This window comes from Zootoca vivipara, chromosome 2 (genome assembly GCF_965207765.1).
Source record: "Zootoca vivipara chromosome 2, rZooViv2.hap1.1, whole genome shotgun sequence".
Lineage (NCBI taxonomy): Eukaryota > Metazoa > Chordata > Lepidosauria > Squamata > Lacertidae > Zootoca > Zootoca vivipara.
This window is the reverse complement of record NC_142584.1, coordinates 40576066-40592752: the sequence shown is the minus strand read 5'-3', so window position 1 is coordinate 40592752 and position 16687 is coordinate 40576066. Positions and strand designations below refer to the sequence as shown.

General features: G+C 46.6%; 1 protein-coding gene across 5 annotated transcripts in view; it reads right to left on the bottom strand.

Annotated features, from left to right (window-relative positions):
- PRKACA (protein kinase cAMP-activated catalytic subunit alpha) overlaps positions 1–16687 on the bottom strand; it is a 58564-nt gene that overhangs the window by 13875 nt on the left and 28002 nt on the right. For 4 of the 5 annotated variants that reach the window (XM_088661696.1, XM_035104841.3, XM_088661695.1 and 1 more), the window contains one exon: positions 300–361. In XM_088661696.1, coding sequence (XP_088517822.1) covers positions 300–361 — 62 coding nt within the window. Of the gene's footprint in view, positions 1–299; positions 362–14282; positions 14801–16687 lie in introns of those variants that run through there. The other variant, XM_035104840.3, reaches the window with a different exon arrangement.

Genomic DNA, 16687 nt, shown 5'->3' with positions numbered 1-16687 from the left:
ACTATACACATGTATTGTGTGAAACTGTACACGTGTATTCTTGTCACCCTGGTCTGTTTTCTTTCCAGCACATCAAAAGGAGGCAGGGTACACGGGAACAATCTAAGCCGTGTGCACCAACACATATGCACATTCCTGTGAAGCCATAAGTTGTCTAACTCTGGCGGGTGGTTGCATGCAAACCAGGTCAGTGTCACTTTCAAATCAGGCCTAAGAGCTTAGAAGCAACAAGACCCAGGCTGCTATGGCTAGATGAGGAAGGAAGGCAAAATATCAAGACGAGAAGAGAGGTATCATACCTGCAACGGGCTCTCCCATTTCTTGAGGAACTCTTCTTTGGCTTTGGCAAGAAACTCCTTCACTGTAAGTAAGCAGAGGCAGAGAAAGAGCATTGACAAGAGAGCATGTTGCCTGAAGGTCTGAGCTGCTGAACACTCTTTAGGAGTCAAAGAGGCTATGTTGGGAAACAGGAGTCCCCTTCAAGTCTGCCAGCTCTCATTTCTTTGACGGGCCTATTTGTTGAATCACCAGGAAAGGGGAAGACAACACCTTTCAACAAGTCAGATTCCTAAGGAGCAAACATTCCCTGGAGGGCAGAAACACAGCCTCCTCTTTTAGGCTCAAGCCATGAGACTCTAGATGAGAAATAGCCAACTGCTAGCCTGTGGAAATATTTGAGAAGTCTGTGTTACCACTGGAGCCCTAAATCCAGATTGGAGAATACAGTAGCAACCGGTCACCTCTGCTAAAGATCATGGCTGCTCAGCTTTAGGTCTGTCACCATGATGCTTATTTGGGGGGCCAACCTGTGCCCAATCCTTGCAAGTCACAAACAGCTTTGGGCCACATTTGGACATCCAGCCTTTTAAAGCAAGAGCAGGGAATAAGTAAACTCATGAAAAAGGAAGGCCGGCCCCACTCTCTCCACATCTCATTCACAAGGCTTTTGAGGAGTCATACAGATGTGAAATTCAATGCCGCACCATGACAAATGCTCTGCCTATGCAAGGATTTCCACTTGCCAGATGAAACCATCTCCCTCCCTCCATGTTGTTCAAGCCGATTTGAGGGCCTTGTGCAGAGCTTCCACTGATGGGGTTCATTAGGTGAATCCTGCCCCCTGAGGGTAAGCATCTAAAATACCGTAGGGCCAAAGTCTAGAGATAAGCGTATGTCCCATCTGTTTGCATGCACACATTTTCTCCTCAGTTTCCAACTCAGAAGGTGCTCTGCAAGTTTCAAAAATACACACACACAACTAGAGACTTTCAAGACTGGCAGTTGCATGTACTGGCAGCTTCTCCCCTTCAAAAAGGTTCCCATGCCACAACCCCCAAACTTATTTTTGGGAGTTTAAAAGAGCAATTTAGGAGTTGTGGGGAACCTTCCAAGAATGAAATTCTGAGAAGAATCTGAGGAAGCACGGGCCCTTCTGGATTTCAGCCAATAATGTCAATCATGAGAGGTGAAGTGGAATCATTCAAGACTCAGAGACTCTAAAGTTCCTAGCCACAGGTGAGCCATTCATGGTAAAAGCACCTGCCATGTGCTGAGACAGTGACTGAAACATGGGGGAGAGGGGACCGGTGACCCTCCAGATGCTGTTGGACTGCAACTCCCATCTTCCCCGACCACTAGCTGGAGCTGGAATAGACATTTAGAGAGCCACACATCCACCAGCACTGAACTACCGTAAGGGCTCCCAATATCATTCTGACTGCAAACCAACTGATGACCTGTACGCAGACACCAGCAGCCATGACATGGCCACTGCATACCTTGTGTTCTATAATGTACAAAAGATCAGATCCAACCTGGAAGGTAGTCTTGTGTCTGTCTAAGAGAAACTACCTGGTGCTCCAACACACACCATGTATCCAAAGCAGGAAGACTACCACGTCGTAGATAGTTGTACACTCTCTAAATTGCATAATCAGGTTTTTTGAAGCTACAGGTATGTAACAGCACCAAACATGACGACAAAAAGGGTTATTGGGAACAGAAAATTCACAGAACCAAGGAAATGCTCCATGTCCAAACAGGTTTCAGGCTGAAAAACCCATCTACTGCCGACAGAAACATGTCAAATATAGCTGCAGATGAGAACACCCAACTAGGCGTAACTGCCTCAGATTAGACAGTTTCTAGCAGTCATGGCCACAAAGGAAAGATAAAGCTTAGAAAGGTGGATTCAATGTCTGGTAAAGGATCTAGAGGTAAACAGGTAAATGAGAGAGAGAGAATGACCCTGAACCCACCCTAATCATTCACCTGTATCCCATGAACCCCATCATTTTCTCTCTACTCCAGCTGCACAATAGAAATAATACCCCATGCTGTTACCACTTGTGTGGGTTCTGAAGACAATTAGAGTCACAATCTAATCAGTTAATTAAATAAATTTGGCTGATTAAAAGTGATCAAATAATTATATGCTAATTCTGTGTATTATGCAAGCTGAACATCGTCCAAATTCTGTTTTTTTTTTGTTTTGTCATGATATAAACCAGAGTTTTGGGGACTCTGGCAGAGGATATTTCCAGAAGTAGCCCAGGGCTGGGCTTTAGAAAGCAGAATCAGCATACTAAACTCCCTCTTCCAGCATCTCCATCTATGTAACACAGCTTTCTGCCAACATCAAAAGGTTGTGTTCACTGGCAAAGCAGTACTGATTGATTAACTAGGAAGGGGCTGGGTGCATTCTTAGACTGGTACCCCTTGCTGAGCTGGGAAGGAACCCCAAACACTTTTCACACACCCACTTTCTAAAGGGTTGCCTCACTCCTGGAATGTTTTCAAAGGAGGGCAACAATGATGATGAAGAGCCTGGAAACCTAGCCCTTTGGGGGATGGTTGAAGGAGTCAGTGAATTTTACATCCTGGAGAACAGACTATCAAGAGGCAATGCAATAACTCTCTATTACATAGATGGAGCAACTTTGTTTTCTGTTGTTCCAGAAGATGGCACCTGAATTGATGGGTTTAGATTACAGAAAAAGGATTGGATTTAGACCAAACATCAGGAAGAACTTCCTGACGGTATGACCCGTTCAACAGTAAAGCAGAATGCTTTGGAAGGGGTAGATGACTCTCTTTCATTAAGGCCTTTTCAGTGGTGGCTCCCTGTTGTTAAATACTCTCCCCAGGGAGGCATGCCTGGTGCCATCTTTATCTATATTTAGACTTTTCTCTTCACTCAGGCTTTGGGTCTTTAAATTGAAGGGCGGAATTGTGGCCTCTTTTCATGCTGACCGGGAATCTACCGGTATCAGACCTGCCTTTTAATTGTATTGCTGTGTTTTTTGTTATTGTTTTCAATGTAAGTTTCTTTGGGTCACTCTGTGAGAAAAACAACTAAATATTAGCATCAAGAACAACAGGCTGGATGGCCACTTATCAACAATACTGCAGTTGGCAGTTGCCACCTCTATGATTCTATGAAACAACAACCTTACAAACTAAGCCCTCAAGATCCCATCATCCATTGGGGTCAAGCACAGCATATACAGTCGTACCTTGGAAGCCGAACGGAATCCGTTCTGGAAGTCCATTCAACTTCCAAAACATTCAACAACCAAGGCGCGGCTTCCGATTGGCTGCAGGAGCAATCGGAACCCGCGGAACCTGCGTCAGATGTTCAGCTTCCAAAGAACATTCGCCAACCAGAACACTCACTTCCGGGTTTGCGGAAACGTTTGAGTTGCAAGGCGTTTGGGATCCAAGGTACAACTGTATCTGCATAAAGAGAAGTAGAAAAGGCCAAGCAAACACTCCTCAGCCAGGGTAAATTTGCTGAACAGTTTGCTACCATCTACAGAAATGGAGCCTGACTATAGATTCTAGGGATCCTGGCTCCCAGTTCAGAATGTGGAGTTAAGTCTGCCCCTGCATCCACTAGAAAAAGCGCATTTTCAGTCCGCCCCCCCTCCCATCATGGAGATGCAGTTTTTCCTGGCATGAGATTAGAAGATGGTAAAATGGAGGAGCCCCTGAAATAAGGTTGCTTTGCACCAGCCTCTTCTTTCCTACAAGAGAGGTACCTGACACAAAGGGAACACGGCCAGGAGCAGTCTGGGGATGCTTTCAGAGCATCCTCCCACTCCAAACCTTCACAGCAATCCTCCCACCCAATTCCTTCATGCTGCAGCACAGAGCGGCTGGATTTCCCCGAGACACGCACACAAACAGACGTGGAGCTGCAGCTCAGCCTGTCTGACCTACTTTCCCTTTGTCTCCTGCTTTATCCACATTGCTTACAGAGCGCCACCAGCTCACACCTTCCTGCACAGATCCCAGCCCCCTCCCCACCCCTCAAGGAGATTTCTTTTGCCACATAAGACAATTCCTAGGGCCATCTCAGCATTATATTTCAGCTCCATGTGCCCACCTCCAAAAAGGGGCAGCAATCACCCCTCCCCAGAACACTGACCTCTTCCATAAGCCATGAGGGACCCCCCGACAGCGACAGAGAACCATTAGCCTTAAGGCCAGGCTGAGCACTATGATCTCATCTAACCTCAGGCGGTTAGAAGCTCCCACGTCATTGCCCAAGAGCCTCCAACTAAACCATCAACCCTGTCTTGAGGTCTAGAAAAGGGAGGGAGCAATTCTGCATTCTTGATGGCTGCTCTGTTCTCCAGACAGAGGCCTGGTTCACACAGAACACTAAACCACGGTTTGTTAAAACAAGCCATGAGTTGTCTCACAGATGAGCAAGCAAACCATGGCTTGTTTTTCTCCAAAGTTTGGTTCAATTTTCAGCTGCTCTCGACTCATGCCTTTGTAGCTCATTGAGCATCTGGGGTGGGGAGCCCAAACAAACCATGGTTAAGAAAGGGTGTTTGGCTTGGTGAGAGTTGCAAACCTTAATTACAACAAATTAAGGGTCATAAACCAGCAACGAACCACAGCTTCAGATCATGGTTTGTTGGCAGTAAAGAAACCATAGTCAAGCCACTAGGCAGGCTTTGCACAAAACACTAAGTCATGGTTTCATGAACCATAGTTTAATAAGCTTTGGTTTAGTGTTAGGTTCAGAGTGCGGTTTAGGGGCTGGGAGTTTATTTTGCCTGAAAGTGAGCCCTGAACATTGGTCTGGCTCCATAATGAAGCTGATGTCCCCTAGCAGTATGGGCTTCCAAGTTATGGCACACAAAACTCAAGACACTGCATTGCAATACAAACATGTGCATTTACATGCCAAATCAGAGAAAGAAGTAATAATCCCGTATCAATATGTATATTTCAAATAAGAGAAACTGTGGTTTAAAAAAACTATTTGGATTAAAATTTAGATAGGCCACCAGGGACAGGAAAAAAATTCCTTAGGACAACCTCTCTCATTCTTGGGTTACCAGATGGAGTTGAACCACATGTCTCATCATCACTGACTGCTGTACAATTCCTTGCCCAGTGAACTTACAACATTCCTGAAGGGTATGGGTAGGCAAACTAAGGCCCGGGGGCAGGATCCGGCCCAATCGCCTTCTAAATCCAGCCCACAGATGGTCTGGGAATCAGCGTGTTTTTACATGAGTAGAATGTGTGCTTTTATTTAAAATGCATCTCTGGGTTATTTGTGGGGCATATGAATTTGTTCATTCCCCCCCCCCCAAAAAAATATAGTCTGGCCCCCAAGGTCTGAGGGATAGTGGACCGGCCCCCTGCTGAAAAAGTTTGCTGACCCCTGCTCAAGACTATAATTGTGATGTGCTAATCTCCTGTTCTCCCAGCTTTCAAATGGCACTGTAGTGGCTAGATAACTGAATTTGAACCATGAAGCTCAATGGTTTTGAAGGGGTCTTTTTGTGGGGCGGGGCAGGGGGAAATCACACAAGCAACGTAACTTAATTCACAGGGCTGCTGGGAGGAAAAAACTGATAATCCCACATACGTTACCTTGAGTTCCTTGGAAAAACATAATACAAGTGTGAAAGTGCAAGTAATTGTTTGTTCCTTTTGTTGGATCTTGGCAACATTAATCTTGCAGGGTCAGAATTCTAGGTTCATAAAGTATAGTATTTGGTCTCTAACCAGGACCAACCACATACCCCTGGAAAATTGATAACTAGGACATGATTTCAACAATCATCCTGTCTGTCCTTCCTCTGGTAAGGAAAGATGTAGTGCATCTGCAAACCATGAACTACAGCCATTGATAGACCCATCTATGGGAGCTAAACCTATTCCAGTTGACAGTGACAGTGACAATGTTAGTGGCCTTCCAAACTGTGGGATGAATTCCATAAGTTGAAAACAGTGCTTGCTTTAATTTGCCCTGAACTTGCTGTCAAATTATTAGAAAACTTCATGCTCCAATGTTTTGGTTTCTTCCATACCATTCCTAATTTTGTGAACTAAGTACTGGTAAGTGTGCGACCTAAACTCTTCAAAGGAAGTCCCATCCACCTGAATATCTTTAGCCTCCCATTTCTTTACTTTCCTCCCCTTCTGTGATCTCTTTTTCAAAACCAGGCCACTAGAACTACATTGGCATTCCAAGCACAGCCATACCAGAGACTCATCCTGGCGTACTTGCCGTTTCATTTTCAGTCCCTTTTCATAGTAATTCCCAGTATCAGATTTGCTTTTCCTCCACTGCGCCAGCACATTGAGATGACGTCACTGCGCTTTCTACCATGACCCCAAGTCCTCGCTGGCAGTAGTGACAGCTCATTTAGATCCCATCAGTGTCTGTGCAGGAGTTTGTGTGTCCCAATGTGGAACACGAGGCACTCGCTCACTCTGAAGCTCACCTGCCATTCTGCAGTGCTTCTAATCATCCAGCTTGAAGAGTGCCTTTGAAGAAACGCTCATGCAATTTTGTAGATTTCTTTTTTTAAGAAACAAAAAGTTATTGGGAGTCTCAGCACTCCCCTACAGTACAGCAAGCGTGGGCATGTTCAGCTAGCCCTATTTTTAACCCATCAAGAGCTACCCACATTTTCTTCATCTGCCACACTAATGGCCCCTACCATTTCGTGAAATTTCATCTAGCGGCTTATTTGATAGATTTGCTTTAAACCATTATTTGAACTCTGTGCAACGGATGCCTTCTGTGCTGGAACGCACATCTAATAAATGTTTTCTAATTACTAGAAGCTGCCTTGTGCCAAAATCAGCCCATTGGCCCATCTTGCTCAGCACTGCCTGCAGCACTTGACTGCCAGCAACTCCACAGGGTGGCAGGTGAGACACCTTTTCAACCTTGCTAGCGGTACAAGCAATTGAATTTGGGACCTTCAATGCACACAGATGTACCCTGTTTCTCCTAAAATAAGACATACCCATAAAATAAGCCATAGCAGGATTTCTAAGCATTTGCGCAATATAAGCCATACCCCGAAAATAAGACATAGTGATAGGCGCACTTCTGGAGGGCCCCAAGGAAGAGGCGAGGCTGGACGCGTAATTAAAAAATAAGACATCCCCTGAAAATAAGCCACTGTGTGGGGGGGGGGGGGTTAAGGAAAAATAAATATAAGACGGTGTCTTATTTTCACAGAAACACGGTATATGTTCTGCCACTGAGCTATGGCCCTTTCCAAAGACAGCTGTTCCCTCCCCCTCTATTACAGACCCAACACGAAGAGCTGTATTCTGTGGCCATGGTACCCACAGCCTGAGTTGAGAAGGCTGGGGAAGAGCAGATTCAGCTTTCCTTTCTGAAGCACTTTCACTGACCAGAATGCTTTGAAGCAGGTTTGCAAAAGGAAGGAGCATTCTGTAAAGTTTTGTGGCCCTCCAGATGTCACTAGGCTCCAATTCCCATAAGCCTCAGCCAGAATGGCCAGGAACTGTCAAGAATGATAGGAACTGTCAAGAATGATGGGAGCTATAGGTCAGCATTTTACAATCTTTTTGCTAGATCTGAAAAACAAAGGAATGGGCTTCACCTTTTCTCAATTTTAATGTATCTGGCATGCCTTTGGATTTAATTCAGCTGCTTGGGCATACAGAGAAAATTATTCTAAATGTTCAGGGTTCCACATAGCCTGAAACAGGAGGCCAGCAGTACTATTCAAGATTCACATATTTTTGCTTTCCCACATGTTATAAACATTCCCCGAGTCTGCTATAAAATGCTAACTTGCCCAGGGTTCAGGGCTGGTTGCCAGTCTTGAATCCAAGCGTTTTATTGAGATATATGTATGCATGTGTGTATATATTGCTTCTGGGAGGGCAGCACTCACCAATATGGAGTGCAAGCACCTTTTGCTGCCAAGGCAGCCATTTGGTGCTGGTACCCACAGCACTTTTATCAAGACATGAGTACGAGCACCTTATTTTTTTTAATTACCAAAAAAGAGGAATATATAGGGTGAAAATATTTTAGCCTCATGGCATGCATCCCCCAACCTCCGCCTCTGTTTGCCACTTTTAACTGACACCATCATTCTATGGCTCAACAGCCTGCAGCCATAGACATAATTGCTAGACTAACACAGCATGCCCAACTTCCAATCTGACCCATTTTTTCCATCCTCCAGGGCAGAACTAAGAGCTGCTCACATAAAACAATGAAGGAAACCCAGGATTTTAACATTGCTGTAAATGGACAGCAACAGCAGCATGGCCCCCTCCCTGGCACCCAACCTCCTCCCAGAAGAGGCTAGCGGCAAAAAGACAGCACCTCTTACTTTGGGGGTGCAACATGAACCTAGAATTTCCCTCTTCAGACAGAGGTGAACTGCACCAGTAAATAGTCTATTTTCCTGGATGTCATTGACATTCTAAAGGTCTTAAAATGCCCACAATGTTTTTTTTTCTCTTTTCAAAAAGTTATTCTCTCTTTCAGCTCACAAACTTACATACTTCTGCATGTCTCCCAGAAAGTCCTCTGAGTATGCAGAAATCATTATTTTGGGGGGGCCCTTGTTTCCTTTAAGAGGGTTCCCTTCATGAGATCTGGAGTGCATAGGGAGGGGCTGGGTAGTCAATTAAAGCCTCAGCCAGTATAGTTAATGGTCTGGGATTATGGGAGTTATAGTCCAGCAACTTCTGGGGGACACAGGCTTCTGGGGGACACCCCTGCTTTAGGGCTTCAGCAAATTTCTGTTGTGGATTAAGATACCCAATATACCGTGTTTCTCCTAAAATAAGACGGTCCTCAAAAATAAGCCATGTCAGGCTTTTCATTAATAGAATAAATATAAGACATCCCCCGAAAATAAGCTGGGGGGGGAGCAGGTCTGGTAAGGAAAGGAAGGCTGCAGGTGAAGCCCGGGATCTGCGTGGGCGACTGGGGGCGAGCGCCCTGAGCGCTGCGGTGGTGGCGAAGAGGCGCCCGATCAGCTGAGAAGCGGGCTGATTGGGCGCCTCTTCGCTACCGCCACAGTGCTCAGGGCGCTCGCCCCCAGTTCACCTGCAGCCGCAGCTGCCTCTCACCAGGCTCTTCGCGCGGCGCTTTGCTCCCCGAAGCGGCTCCCGTGCAGCCGCCTCTTGCCGCGGCGGAATCGGGCACCCCAAGGAGCAAACTCCCGAGCCGGAAGGAGCAGCCGGGGGAGTTGGTCCACTTTCCCCGCTCCGTTTGTCTTTTGGTGGCGCGCGCCCGCCCTTTTCCTCCCTCCTCGCCGTCTTCCGTCTTAGCCCCGCACCCGGTCCGCCTCTCGCCCATGCATACTCTCGCCTACTCGTCCCTTGCACACACACACACGCACACCTGGCGGGAGCAGTCACCAGCCTGGTCCCGGGCCCAAAGGGGGCCGGGCTATAGGCAGGCAAGGGCAGATTTGCACACTGGCGTTTGAATGGAGGAATTGGTCCTCTGTGCCAAAACAAGTCCCAGCAGCCCCTCCGCCGGCTCAGGAATGCGCGCCGTGTGGATGCCATTCCCTGGGGAGAGACAGGCGCTCGCCCGGGGGCGGGGAGGACGGCGGCAAAAGGGAGCGAGGGACCCCAAAGCCAAGAGGGTCCGGAGGGATCGGCCCACAAGATCCCTTGGGGAACACTGGGAGGGCACGTGTGCTTCCTCCTTGCTCGGCCGGTGGCGCGGTTGCCAGCTCCCGCTCAAAAAAATAAGACATCCCCCGAAAATAAGCCGTGGTGTGTTTTTTGGGAGGAAAAATAAATATAAGATGTGTCTTATTTTAGGAGAAACATGGTATGTGTGAAAACATCATTCCAATGACCACTAGAGGGGCTCTTCTACCTTTCTTGTAATAGGTTTATTATGCTAGCTGCTGCAGGAGACAGTATATTGTATACAAGACTGGGTTGGCCCAAGGGGGTTAGATTCTCCAGCCATTTCCCTTCCTAATTATGCTCCCTTCCCCACACATCTTCAACCGCTGCTGCAACCCAAATTGCAGATGACAATCGAACAAGAAATTGGTTGGCTGAATAGAAGCAACCAGGGGGAAAGAGCAGAAACACACCATTTGCCTCATTACAACAAAGGCCCAGATGTTAAAAGCATCTCTTGCCACAGAAATAACTCTCCATTACACCATTTGAGCTGAGAGCACCCCTTAAACAGTGAACCCGATGAAGGCATTTTCTATTCACGTTGGCTTGGTCAGACTCCATGAATCCAGCTTATGGAACTAATCGACTGTGTCCAATTGCACAAGAGCCTCACAGGCTGACCTGTGCCAAGATAAACACCAGAGCATGGGGGACTAATAGAGATGCAGCCCTAGTAATCTTTCAAAGCCTCCGGTGTCTCCTTCTTCTCCCAATGTATCCAAAACACAACTACTAGGCTGCATTGCTGGCAGATAAACTGAGCACAGGGCTGTCAAGCAATATAGGCAGGCACTGTCTTTAATTGTGCCAATCTTCACCATACACACTTTAGTCCTCAAAGAGTTTTCCCATCAGGCTTATTCACCACGCAGAAGCTGCTCTCATCAGACACATGAATTCACTTCTTTTCTATCTGCACTTTGGAGACCAGCAAAGCAACAGCTATTCACCAAGGTGGAGCATCTTATTTGACAGAGGGGCACCCCAAGAAAAACTGCAGGAGCCGAAAGATCAGTGCTAATCCACATGAAATACAATTTGCATATGATTTTCACGAGCACGGCAATTTTTTTTAAAAAAACAAAACCTTATTTTGTGCTTCCTATGGAGAAGGCCACCTCCAAATGCTATTTTAGCTGCTCTGCAGCTTAGGTTGCAGTCCTCACACAAAATACTTGGTGGAAATGCTTATGATTAAGCTGCATATAAACGCCTTAAGAATAAACAAATGGAAGGGAATACAAAAGAAAATCTGCACTAGGGAATAAAAGCCTGTGTTATTTACAGAACACATTTTGTGGAATAGCAGAAGTTCACACATGCTTCAAATAATTGTTGGTGTGGCACCATTTGCATTCCCAGGCAGATGGTATCTTCTGCATGGAGTGAAAACAAGGTCCAGGGCTGCTCAAGGATATGAACGGCATGACCTATTAGAAGGGAAGCTGAGGTAACTGTAGGTTACTAGGCATTCTGGCTATACAAGGGGGAAAGACTACAGGCAATAAACTTGTGCACAAATGCATATACATGCAATGCCAGGAAATTAGAAAAAAAATATTTCAAACTAGGAAATAGTGGGAGAGAGCTGAACAGTCCTTGCCGTTCATGAGGAGACCCTTCCCAGAGCCTGAAAAGGACATCAGTGACAGTGGAGGAAGCCCCAAAGAGACCCGAGCACACAGCCTCCCTGCCTAACAGCTGATGGGTGGGGTACTGGAGTAGCCACTGCCATCACCACTACCACTTGCCTGCGTGTCCTCCAGCCTCCAACCAGCTCCAGAGCTGATATTTTAGTCTGCATTGTAGAGAGAGCTGGAGAGCAGGGGAAAGCAGGCATTCAGAGGCTTTTTAGAGGGTGCTCCCAACTTACACAATTTTTGCTTATGTGCGTGGGCCCTGAAACATAATCCCTGTCTAAGTGGGGGGGGGGACACCTGTATAGCAATAGGGCACATGCCTTAAATCCGGGCTGAGAAACCTCTAGGCCTCCAGATGTTGCTCACCTCCAGCTCCCATTGTCCCTTACCATTGGCCATGCTTGGCTGGGGGCGATGCGAGTCAAAAGTCCAAGAACAGCTGGAGGGCCCCAGGTTCCCCACCCCTGATTTACATGCAGAAGGCTCCAGGCTCAATCTCTAGTATCTCCAAGTAGGTTGGGAAAGACCTGTCTGAAATCCTGGAAAGGTGTTCCCAGTCAGTATAGACTAGAGATGGGAACCTGTGGCCATTCATATGTTGTTGGGCTACAACTCTCATCATCCCTGGTCACTGGTCACGCCAGCTGGGACTGATGGAAGATGGAGTCCAACATCAGGAGGGCCACAGGGACTCCATCCCTAAGTTAGATTGACCAATTGTCTGCTTTGGTGGAAGGTAGCTTCCTGTGTTCCTGACACACACACACTAGCCTCCCATTAGGGACTTCTGGTTGGGCCCAGATAAAAATCCCCGTATCCCAGAAGTTAAATTTCAGTTGGAAGGAGCAGGACCTTTCCAACAGGTTTGGAATGAGTTCCCAGAAGAAGTGTGGCAATGATTTTCATGGTTACGTTTTAGAAATGCAAGGAAAACGTCTTTTTGCAGGACTGTTGGGAAGCTGTCTGCGTAGGATTCTTATTTGTACTGATCTGCTGTATCTGAACATTGCCACCTCAGTGTTCCTCATTTAATGTTTTACTGGTTTTGTTTCACGACTTTATCACTCTGGGTCTTTTCAGCATTTAGATATGAAATTAGAATTTAATCTCGCTCCTGCACTGCTAGCAACTGGAGACGGAAACCAATATATTCTCCAACACAAGGGGCCTCCCTCCTCACAAGGTTTCCAAAACAACAACGAAAAAGCATCATCATTTGGGCTAACAAGTCTCTTGAGGGGCAAGTGTTGGCTTTGGTGCGTAACTTGTATGTTATCTCAGAGGGATCTTAAACATCCTAAGAGCCTTGGCCATAGGCAAGCACAGACCAGCCAGATGTTATCAATAGACTGCCATGCATTCTCCTGTCTTTTTCAGTGGCTATACATGAACAGAGGCCATTGTAATCTCTCTAGTATAGAAAGCCAGTCAGCAAAAGGATGGGATACAGACTAGCAGATTTAGGGCAGATCCATGCCATACACTTGAAGCACAACCAGCGCACAGTTAAAGCACATAACTTCCTCCAAGGAATCCTGGAATATGTAGTTGAAGGTACTGGGGGTGGGGCAGAAATAGAGTTCCCAGGAGTCTTTGGGGAAAGTCATGTGCTTTAAACGTGTGTTGGGATGTATGGTGTGCATGTGTCCTTAATTTCTAGGCCAAGTGCAGGTAATCTAGTTCTATAACCTCATCCCTTCAACACTTCTAAGAAATATCCTATGACCAATATCCTATGACCAGTAAACCAATGCCTGCAATTGGAATCAACCATGGGACAGATTTATGCAAATTTCATTTTGGTTGTGGTACTCTTGAGGATGTGAAATATTTCTTTTTAAATTTCTTATTACATTTATATCTCACTCTTCTTCCAAGGAGCTCGGGAATCTGCTTCATGACAGCAGAAGACTCATCCAGATCCTAAGTGTTTAGCAGAATCTAATCAGCTATTTCTGATACTTCATTATAACCTTGAGGGCAAGACATTTTATTTAAATACAGTCATGTCCACTAGACTGGGTAAAAGTTATCAGAATTTGCTTTAGATGGCTTGTCAGCAAGGAGCACACTCTTGAGCATGTTGATCCTTAGATTTCTCCTATTTGACCCTCCTTACTCTTTATGATGCCAACACCCTTGATTTTTGAGGCTTTGAATCTACTACGTGGAATAAACTGGCAGATTCTCCCTTCATATAAGCATTTAAAACAGCAATTAGGATGGTAATAGCAGCAAGAAAGCTCAGCTCAAACTACGACGTGCTGCAAATTCATAAAGCAGAAATGGTACCCTTAGAGAGAAAACAGCAGCTCTGAGCATCTTTTGTTCAATGCTCAATGTTCTTTAACTGGAAATAAAAGGGGATAAATTCAGGAGTTAGTGGAAACATAATTCATCAGGAATAACTCCCCCAAGGCTAACCATTTAAATAGTTTCTACATATGTCTATGACAGTCAGAGCTGATTTGTTGTAGGGTCTGCATGTGAGCACAAACCCATCTGCTCAAAAATTTACTGTGCCACATTCAGCGTCATAGATAGATCCATGTGTGCCTTTCTCTTTAGAGCCCTTTTCTCACCATACATTCCTTGAAAGAAGCAGCTGCCTAATAAACACAGGAAGCAAGGGAGAAAGCAGAGAGCAGTCCCACATAGGACCCCATGGTTCCTTACCATCCATTCGGTGGCCCTCAACCCCAAGGGTCCACCTGGTGACCTGGTCGTTTCCGTAGCTGCAACCATACAGTTAAGAGGTCAAAACGGGTGGCGGGGAAGGGCTGACCCGACGGCTCATGGGGGACTTTGCCCCTGGTGGCAAAAGCAAACACGGCCCCCGCCTGGAGCTCAATTTCTCCTGGAAGCGAAAGAGAGTCCCCAGCCAGCAAAGGGCTGAGCGCAGCTCCAGGGCACGCCTGTTTCGCCTTCTCTCCCTTTCCTTCGACTGCATCAGTGTAGGCCACCGTTATAGCCAGCAGGAGTGATCTACCATAGCACCTGGAAAGGCTCCACTGGAACACCTGCTGCTTATTCAGACACAGCAGGCTCCACCTTGAAGATCCACCATACACGGAGCTCCTGAGATTCCAAGTGTAGCGAGGCTTGAACTAGACTAAGCCAACGTGGCCTCTGCCTAGAGATTAGATCGAGAGAGTCATCGCAGATGCTGTACAAACCATTTCCCCCCCCAGTGTAACACTTCCCCGAAGTCCAGAAACAACTGTTCTGTAAGTGGGACAGCTGGTTACGAAACAATGCTGGGGGGAGAGAGAAGGGGGGCAGAGGATCACATGATGGCAATGCAAAGAGAAAGAGGAGGTGGCGAGAAAGATACTGCCAGTCACCAAAGGCAGCTCATTCACAAGCCTATCACAAAAGGCTGTCGTAGATCCTCCCCCATGCCCTGCAAACTTACCCAAGCCAAGACCAGCCTGCATTATCAGGCAACTTGTGTTTCTGCTTGTTTTCAAGTGGTGCCTATACATCTCTTTTCTATTCCTCAAGAGGGGAAAGGAAGCAGAGAAAGTAAAAGCCCAGGTCTCCAGCTAGTGCCGAGAGAAACCCTTTCTTTTGTTCCCTCGGAATGAAAACATTTTATCAGCCCAGCTGTATGATTTTCATTCTGCCATTAGTGATCTCAGTTCCACCTTGAGCTCCTGTTTCACTCACCCTCATTACTTGTTAGGTTTTTACTTTGATGTGTGTGAGTGAAGTGCCATGCGACTGCTGAAAAAGAGAGGAAGCCCCAAAGATTGAAAAGGAATCGCCTCTTAACCCAGCCACCCCAGAGCAGATCCCAAAAACAAACAAACACCAGAACAGAAAGCAAGTTCAACTACATGCTTGCCAAGAACAGACAGCCCTGTGTCTCTTTTCATTAATAGAAACAGGTTAACACAGGCTTAAAGTAACCTATACAAGACCAGCTCCTAATCCAAAAGAAAATACCAAGGGATGAGAGGAGAGTGGATGGTTTACATGGCCTGCAGGTGATGACCAGTGAGATAATAAGGCATGACAGCTACACCGCAATTGCCAATTTACTAGAAGATTATTCATATGCAGCTATCCAGCACAGGACTCTCTGGAGGTGGTGGCCCAACAGAAGTAGCTAGAGAAAGTAGCAGGACTCACATGGAAATACAAAATAGAATGAAATCTACAACATAGACACACACATATATATTTGAGGGGATAAAAGGAGTCCTATCCAGCACAAGTACAATGAAATGCCAGAAGGCCTAAGGCAGGGGTCCCCAAACTTACTGCGCTTCAGGCCGGTGCCGATCGCGCAGTGGGCCGCTATGCATGCGCACACACTATTTCCGGTGCACTTCCGGGTCGCATGAGCATTGGAAATAGCTTGTGCACATGCGCACGGGCCTCCTCTGACCCGAAAGCGTGCTGGAAATGACGCTTGCGCATGCGCACAAGCTATTTCCGGTCCTCCTTTGACCCAGATGTGGGCAGCCGCGCTGCGCTGGTAAGAGCAGGCGGGGGCAGCGGGCGACGGGGCTGGATAAATGAGGCATTTGGGCCGTATCCAGCCCCCAGGCTGTATTCTGGGGACCCCTGGCCTAAGGCTTCACATTGCTCCCTCAAGTCAGAGCTGGAATAATTCCTCAAGAGAAAAGCAGAACAGTGATTTCAGAAGGAATGACTGCTCCGTAGCTGAGCTAAAGATAACCTCCATACAGAGGATGCTCAAAGAACAGCCCAACATTCTCATAGTGTCTCATAAGCAAGAATGGATGAAAAACATTTTCCCCCTCCTCAACTTCTGCTTTTCGAGCATTAGCTGGCTGAGTCTGCATCAGAATTTTGTAATAGCCCCTGTGAAGAGCATCCACTACTGGTTTCTGACAGTATGTGGGAGGGAGGCTCTGTCTGAAAGTGCCAGGTTCTGAATGCATCTGAAGGAATGATGGTCAGCAGGCTCTGAGAATACTGGAAGGGGGGGGGGGAGATACCATCAAACAACTGATGGCGTCAGTCCTTGGTTTCTTCATTTTTGGAGCAGGCCAGGCTAGCCAGGAGCACTTCTTACTGAAGTCTGTTCAATGGGAAGGTGACTACCCAAC